At 34.4% G+C, this 9,231-nt stretch overlaps 1 protein-coding gene across 1 annotated transcript; it reads right to left on the reverse strand.

Annotated features, from left to right (window-relative positions):
- Window positions 1-1,622: 1,622 nt before the first annotated feature.
- On the reverse strand, window positions 1,623-5,127 carry LOC136850209 (cuticle protein 7-like). The gene is made up of 3 exons (XM_067123846.1): window positions 4,919-5,127; window positions 3,699-3,821; window positions 1,623-2,141 (listed from the first exon to the last, which is right to left on the reverse strand). The coding sequence occupies exons 1-3, from the start codon at window positions 4,925-4,927 to the stop codon at window positions 1,854-1,856; spliced, it is 420 nt and encodes a 139-aa protein (XP_066979947.1). The 5' UTR covers window positions 4,928-5,127; the 3' UTR covers window positions 1,623-1,853.
- Window positions 5,128-9,231: the final 4,104 nt, after the last annotated feature.

Below are 9,231 nucleotides of genomic sequence, written 5' to 3' on the forward strand. Positions count from 1 at the left end.
CTCTGTCAGCATTTCTTCAGTTTTTCTTAGATTTATTTTGAATCTCAGATTCAGAGGTACCAACCCAAGAAGGTTTTGAAGAAAAGAAAACCAAAAAAAAAAACATTTTGCGTAGGGGATTGGTGACCGTGCCGTTTACTGATGAAAGGCGCGGTCAGCCAAAGTGAACAGTGTGGCTAAGAGGTGCAACACTTCATTTATGTTTGCTAGGTCCATATACCTCTTTTAACCTGTCACCCACCAATCCATCTGGCCGTAGAGGGGTACCGGCGTCTCATGGGGTCAAGAAAGGTGGCTGGGGACAAGAACCTCATTTATAGGGACTCGCTCAGAAGCCGGAAGGCTGAACCCTTCTGGCATCACTCCCTCGAAAGGGAGGTGGATGCCAAAAAAAAAAAAAGTTAATATTAATCAGAGAATAACGTTGGATTTGTATTATTTTGGTTATATTTCATTTAAACTTTGAAATTTGACAGGCAAAGTAATATTTAATTTTGAAATTTGACAGGTAAAGTAATATTTAACTTCCTGGGGGACAAATTATTTTCATTGACGTATGTATTTTGGGAAATAAGAAAGAAAGATGTTCAGGTATTAAAGTCGCTAGGGTAAAACTATTTATTTATCATTTATCATTACGATTGCAGTTTACTTGTTAAATTACTGAATTGTGTACGGCAAGATATAGCTATTTTCTTTCGTATACAAATTATCCGCATATGGTATTGACAGAATTTTTTCTCTGGGTCAAGTAAGACGGGTTGGAGCTCCCGTGAGAAAGTACATAAATTTAAAGGTTTTTATATAGTGTATTGAAGATAACTATATTATGGGTTTCTTTTAGAATTAAAATTTCTTTTAAAATTTCTCATTGAAAAGTTTCAATCATCACTGTTTAAGGATATGGTTATTTTTATGTTATTTGCCTACTACATATGAAGCTTCTTTTTGACAGTTTCGCCTGTAACACAACTTTCTTTGAAAATTTATTTGGGCTTCATATTTTGTTATGACCTGGGTTTTCCTCGTATATGCTACCTTTATCCAATTTGACACTTTTGTTTCTAGCGTTGATTTTTTTCTTGCTTTGCTTGCCAAGATTAACGTTGCGGTAACATTGGCTGCGATGCAGCCCTAGATACACTTTTGCTGAAAAATGGTGTGCAGTATCATTTTTGTAGGAGGTTTATTTTATAAAGTGTCGAGTGTTATGCTAACTTTTATAAAAAATTAAAAGGGTTTTGGGAGTGAAACGAACTCCAGAGACAAAATCCCCTGAATAAAATTGGAAAATATTTGGTACAACCACAGTAGTTTTAGCCAAAATGTAATACAGCTCTAAGACAGGTTAGGTTAGAAATGTGTCTTCTTACTGCAAAATATTTTTTTTATTATTCGTCTTGGTTTCTTAGCATGAGTGCATGAGATCTATTACATTCAAAATTTACCCTGGTAGAGCACAGGGTGTCGTATCAAGTAATGACAAGCCGCTTATAATCAGGTGCAGTGTAAAGGGATATAAGAGGGGTTGGGTGGATGGTTTTGAGGAATCATTCAAGGTAGTACAATGGTCGGCAGTTAAGGTTAAATTCAGATGAAGGAGGTGATTTTACATCGTCCTGAGACGTTTAACAGTTTATTTTGCATGCCACAAACTCATCAGACAATATTTCACAACAGTCAAACAATAACAAAACAAATTTATTCACTCAACAAGCTTAACAGTACCTACAGTTAATATGTATGTGATTAGTTCATTTTTGGAGCTGAGTTACGCCATGAGCATAAATGCAGTAACCAAAGAATGCGGGAGGAACCATTTTGGAAGCTTATCACCGGGAATCGTTGCTTATTTATGCGTAAGGAGAAGGCGCTGGTGGTGCATAGGCAGCCGGTGCCGGTTGGTAGGACGGCTGCTGCTGCTCTGGATAGACGGCTTGGCCTTCGTAGCTGACATCAGCATGGAAGCCGTTGTGGTGATCAGCAACGTAGTTGACGGTCTGTATCCGGCCGTCGGGAAGAGCAACTGAATAGGAGCCGGTTACGGATCCTTGTCCGTCTGCGTTCTCCTTGTGTCCGAAGCTTGCACCGGTGTAGTCGTCCTTGACGCCGTAATCAAAGGTGTAGGGCTTCTTGGATTCCTTTGGGAAAGAAAAAACCCTGTCAACAATCTGTTCATGGATTTCCCCTATATAGGAGTTCATGGTTAGGTATTCATTAGTGAATTTTACAATTTCCTACTTCGTAGTTGAGAGAGAGAGAGAGAGAGAGAGATTTTGATATAGACAAGGACTTGCTGGTCCTTTAGAAGAGAAGAAAAAGAAAAAAATAAGAAATATATATGTGTATATACACACATGTACAGTACATGTATATATATACATATATATATATATATATATATATATATATATATATATATATATATATATATATATATATATATATATATATATATATATTATTATTATTATTAAAAGTATAAATTATACCAATAAATAGTCTTTGAAACTAATGGAAATGGGAAGTGTTTGTTGCAGTGGATGGCAGATCAAATTGCTTGATGTCATGAGACGTATCGATTACAAACAGTATTTCTTGTGCGTAAGCTATGACGTGATGATTTGGAGGAACACCTAGCCTAGCAACAGATAATATACGCAGACTGCAAGGCTCACAGAGTAATGAATGTAAATAGAATATAAGAAGCAAATGCAATAGTTTACAACATCTGTATTGCATTGTAGGATTACTAAAAATAACAGTTCCTGGTTTTAGATGAGCCACATGAAGTATGGAATGTTTAGATATTTACTTACAGAATTAATTAAAGAAAAAAGAGATTAGTTTCTTTTTTCCCCTAATAAAATGTATACGTTAATGAAAGTCATTTATTTTATAATCATCTAACAAACTGAATAAACGGTACTTTAAATAAAAACAATGACTTTTATGTATATATATACGGTGTATATATAGTATATATATATATATATATATATATATATATATATATATATATATATATATATGTGTGTGTGTGTGTGTGTGTGTGTGTGTGTGTGTGTATTTGTATATATATATATATATATATATATATATATATATATATATATATATATATATATATATATATATATATATATATATAATGATAGGTTTATACTGTACTTAACTTTAGACTTGTAACAAGAATGATCCTTTCAGTCATGGAGAGTAGATAATGTAATTAGTCTCTTTCTGTCCCTATTTTAAACATTTATTCACATTACTAATTTGTAAAAGAAAAGAAACTAATAACGCTGCGGATTCTTTCCAATAATGTGTTTTTGTGTAGATTGAAGTACATAGGTAGAAGAATGACAATTGAATTTCTTTTTATTTACCCAACGACACCTTGTACCGGTTCTAAGTGAAGTAGTGTACCTTTCTGAATGCGTAACGAGTAACGGTAATAATATTCGAGGGCTGCGGTGTGGCAGTTAAGGAAAAAAACTGCCTTGGAGGGCAGGCAGATGTAGCTGATCATTGCAACGCATTCCGAAATTTATATTTTTGTGCTAATTCATGATGTGTTCACGTAAGTATAAATTCGTGTACACTTCAAACACGCTTAAGTTTTGTATGGTGTTTTACCCAGTTATTAAATATGGGAATTTTTCATGATTGCTAGTGGTGTACCTCCTTCCGTTACTCACTTCTTCTTGGTAAGCAGGCTGATGAGGTGCAGAATAAGATGGTGCTGGTGGGGCATACACGGGAGGGCTGTCCGGACGGGGTAGAGCCATGGCCGTGCCCAAAAAAATAAACGTGCATGCTGTCTGTAACGGGAGGAATTCACATTAATGTTATTTACCAATTTGAAAACATGGCGGTAGTTAATGACATGATTCAGATTACCGTAGAAATGGAGATGCTGGGGATGATTTTCACTTGTAGTTAAATATTTGATTGACATGAATTTCCCAGTATGGCAACAGTTGCACTGAGACAGCCCTCTCTCTCTCTCTCTCTCTCTCTCTCTCTCTCTCTCTCTCTCTCTCTCTCTCTCTCTATAGGTTAATATTATTAGAAAAAGTCTCAGCACCAAAGAAGGATTTTATTATGTTATATAGAACTGATAGGCATTCGTTTTGTGCCTTTCAGAGTTTGTATGATTATAATAAAATGACATTAAATCTCTGATAAATAAAATATGATCTGATCTAAAGTTAAAAAGTATATGACAGTTGTCGACAGAAAATGTGAGTCAATATTTTGCAGCTTCATTACAGATGCAATCAAAAATTTCATTGGCGTAAAAAATATACAGAATTCTGACCACGAATGTAAGAGTTACGGGGTTTCCCACTGAAATAAGGATCAATATGTTATTTCATACATTAATTGTAATTTTTTTTATGATCTATATATATTACATTGACTTGTAATGCATGTATATAATGGCTTGTCTGACTTTATTTACACAAGCAAATATTAATTACGTACATATCTATGCTTGCGCACTGAATGCATATATTTACATACTATGTGTGAAATATATACATTATATATATATATAATATGTTTGTATATTTATATATATATATATATATATACATATATAGATATATATATATACATATATATGTATATATATATAATATATATATATATACAGTATATATATATATATATATATATATATATATATATATAGATATATATATATATACATATATATGTATATATATATATATATATATATATATAGTATATATATATATATATATATATATATATATATATATATATATATATATATATATATATATATGTATATATATATATATATATATATATATATATATAAAATATCTATATATTGATGTATATGCATTTCCATCCGTCAAAAGCATATAAGAATAGTAACCCCCACCTTGAACATGTTGAAGATGTCGGGGTGTCCACTGATGGTAGCTACAAGGAAGAAATTGTTTGTGATGCTAATACGATCGTGTGGTCTCCTTATATACACTCCATGTCCAGTGTTCTTTCTGATCCACAAACGCACACACGCACGCTCGTATCCACCTCGCCCCTCCCACACTATCTTTATCTGCGAGGCCCCGGGCTCGTAGATAGGTTCGTTGGTTCATCTTCACCCCCCAACTCTCAGTTCCCACCGCCCACCCCTCAGCACTCACGCCCCTCCTCCTATTCGCGAATACATTCACCTATCCGTCTTCGTTTGTGAACTTTTTTTCCCCCACCTGAAATTATACGATAGAATTTCTAAGCTGTGCATTCTCCAGTTCGTCATTGTCTGCGATGTTTTTCATTGCATGTTTTTCATGCTCGTGAATTGGCTTCTGAGTATGTGTTTATGTCTGTCTGTCATCTCAGGCAAGGAAAGCAACGCAACGTTAACGGGGGAAAGAACTGTCAAAGTGAACCAGATGTCATCCACCAGGAACCGTGTTTTAAGTTTTTAGCTTTATTTTTATTTCCTGTTCATCACTGTCATTTCAGTTTTCGAAATTTCCCTTATCAGTGCACCATGTTGAACGGTTTGTAGTTTATCTCATTTTTATTGATGGTTTTGTTATTAACTCGTATCATAATGCACAGCTGTTGGCGTGTTACTCTTGCTATAAATTAAAATGGAAACAGTACTGTAAATACTTAATAGAAATTATATTGACACGTAGCAGTGGGGTTGTTTATTTAAGCTAATTGAACCGGCGTGCGCCGGCACACGTAACTGTTTGTGTCCACGCATGAAAGTATATGTTATTTCTGTTTATTAGTTGCCTTTCCATGGTGAACAGCAGTAATGTGATTTTGTAAAATACGCTCGTTCGTGCCTTCATTGCTTTATGAAGACGAAAATTTCATACCAAATTTACGGCATGGTTATACTTTATGAATGTTTATATGTGCAGGGTATGTGAGTATATTAATTTTGCACACAGTTTATATACTGTATATATATATATATATATATATATATATATATATATATATATATATATATATATATATATATATATGTATGTATTTTACATGTATGTGTATGTATAAGTGTATGTATAATGTGTATGTATAAGACGTATCAACAGTACCTTTCCCATGCAGTATCCCTCAGTAAGAAAAGCTTTAACGCAGTTCACATATTCAAGCAGGGATCGTCTCTCTCTCTCTCTCATGCGCGTGCGAAGGTTCATTGTACTAATTGATGTTAATATTTACTATCGAAAGCTTATAGATAATGATAACTTAGTACAGTCTCGGGTTTCTGCTATTACTGTGTGATGGATCGTTTTATTTGCTTTGGGTTTCGCCATCTGGGCCAGTGATTGTCTGCCGGGAACTGTGTGACTGTTCATTGCTGATAGACCGTCCAGTTATTCCTTTTAATGTTGGAAACGAAAATGACCAGTTCATAATCATGTAGTTCCATTTTCTCGTGAATCTTATCTTTCATTAGAACAGTAATAATGTTGTTTTATTGGTTGCATTGGAATCATTTACTTCTTTTTAATGCAGGTGGTTAATGTTCCGTAATACATGTAACCTTTTTTTTTATATATATAAAAAGCTAGATGCTCGTATCTTGCCGTGGCTTAATAAAATTAGGTAGAGAAAATGACGTTTGGCCTCGAAAGAGGAGATAGACCTTCTCTCTTGAAGGACAATAGGTTGCAAGACCGGAAGAGAATTCCATGACATAGTGACATTTACTAAAGAAGCCGCCAAACTTTGCAATATGAAATTTCTCGTTTTCTCTGAGCACATATTTAAAGGTGGTGGAATATTTAATTCTTTTATATGCTTGTGCACATGCAGTTCAGTTTAGCATTTTTCCATTATATCAGAGAGTAGATAATCCGATTTTTCTTTATAAGGTTGGAAATATCACTTATGCTCTTGACGGAATAGGAAGTAATTCCTTAGACGAATGCATCTTTATTCGAGAGAGAGGTGCTGAGTAATGTTCCTTTATTATCAAATTTCTATGTACTTGTAAGTTTTAAAAGATAAAAATTGTTTACACAAAAGTTTAATGTCAGACACGATTGATATTAGTTCTTTTAGCTTAATTCTTAGTTAAGTCATATATTACTTTACACACGCACACACATATAATTTACACGAAAGTTTAATGTCAGACATGATTGATAAGCTTAATTCGTGGTTAAGTCATATATTACTTTACACACGCACACACACACACATATATATATATATATATATATATATATATATATATATATATATATATATATATATATATATATATATATATATATATATATATATATTTATTTTTTTTTTTTTTTTCTAAGACAAATAGATTTTACTCTGTTATGTTTTATTTTAAAACTTTTTTTTGTTTTGGGACGTCACTTTGTATGTATGAGTATGCGCGTTCGTTTTTTCTTTCATAAGCCGAACGGATGACGCGTCTCTCATGAAATGCAGAGGGACACTTTTAGATTGGCATAGGTGCTTCAGATCTCTCTCTCTCTCTCTCTCTCTCTCTCTCTCTCTCTCTCTCTCTCTCTCTCTCTCTCTCTCTCTCTCATAGTATGCAATCTATTTTGAAAATATATTATATACAACACCGTGAATTCCGTTGACACTCTAAGTTGCATGTGTTGATTTTGCAGTAGTTGAAAGAAGTAAACAAGTCTGATGGCCGCCAAGAGTTTTGCGCCCAACAATGTAGACCGTTGTGGTTCTTACACGGTACCATGATAAGAAAGTCATGAAGATTGTGGTTAATGCATTTTTGTCATGAACAGAACTTTTACTGTTTTTAGATTGTTGCTATCAACAAATTACGTTTCCACCACTGCCCTCTTATTCATTCGAACACCATTGCATTATGACGGCATGTGTTATTTTGTATTTACGTTCAGTGACCTTTGAATCTCACCTGAATGCATTCTTTGGGATCTTCAGTCGTGTGGTTGAGGAGGTATTGGCTATTTTCATTTTGCGTAGACTCAGATACATGTGTCCCTCCCGCTTGTGGTTTTTCAGTTCTTGTGCCTGGTTAATGCTTCGCCTCCCCCCCCCCTTACTAATATTATCAGTGCATTGAAATCACCTATTTGTAGCAGTCAGATGTATTTGTTTGTTATGTGTTTGTATGTGCTTACACGCGTATGATCACGAGGAACAAGTTCATATTTATACGTCAGTGCAGAACGCAGTTTGCCTTCATGAAAATTACATTTGGAGATCATAGAAATGTTCCGTTTTAGAGGTGTGAGTGCTTGAAATAATGAATAATTTTCCTCAGTTCCATTTTAATTTTGGCGTTGTATGGCACTCAACGTTGCAAGTTCACAAGAAGCTTGGCTAGAGCTTCTGAAGTATTTTCTGTGTAACCACTGGCATTATAAAAGGACGATTCATTGTAGGTTTGACGTTACTTATAATCAGTCAGTGATCACCAGTACAAGAACATAGTCATTTCGTTATTTGTAAATTTTGTAAATGAATGTTAAAGCCGGCAATATACAGTTATTTTATTTTATTTTCCTCCAAATTTACTTTCTTTCTGCTGTTGGTTTTGGGTTGTGACGCCTCTTAGTAATTTTGCTTGTGGCCTAGAACTATGTATTGGCATATATTGTTTAGAATGTATTCCATGTAATGACTCAATGTTATAGTCTTTCTCATTATTTGGCTTGTCATTGACAATAGAAAAATGTCTAGTTATTCAGTGGTAACGCTTCTAGAGTTCGTTTCGCCTGAAAGATATTTCAGTTCTAGTTCACTGTCTTCCTGCCGCTTATGGTGTTTGATTTTTCCAGGACTTACAGTGTCATGCAACTTGAATGCAACTTGAACTCTAGGTGTATGAGATTGTTCTTGGAAGTGTCCACATTAATCGTTCGACCGGTTTATCGTTGTAAACTTTAAATTCTAGTGACATAGATCGTGCATGATTGGAATATGAAGTTTAAGCCCGAGGCCAAGCGCTGTAACCTATGAGGTCATTCAGCGGTGAAAATAATGTTGAATTATTTGTTAGGAGGGTGTGGAAAGAAAGATGGAAGAAAAAGAATACGAACGGAGATAAAGTATAAAAGAATAAAATGGATGGCAGCTAGTTAGGGCCCGAAGGGACGCTGCAAGGAACCTAAGTAATGCCTACAGTGCACCGTGTAAGATGCGATGACGGCAGTACCTCCCTAAGGGGGATCGTACAAGGTTAAAATAGGGTTCAACCTCGTA

Source organism: Macrobrachium rosenbergii, chromosome 21, assembly GCF_040412425.1.
Source record: "Macrobrachium rosenbergii isolate ZJJX-2024 chromosome 21, ASM4041242v1, whole genome shotgun sequence".
NCBI classification, from domain to species: Eukaryota; Metazoa; Arthropoda; class Malacostraca; order Decapoda; family Palaemonidae; genus Macrobrachium; species Macrobrachium rosenbergii.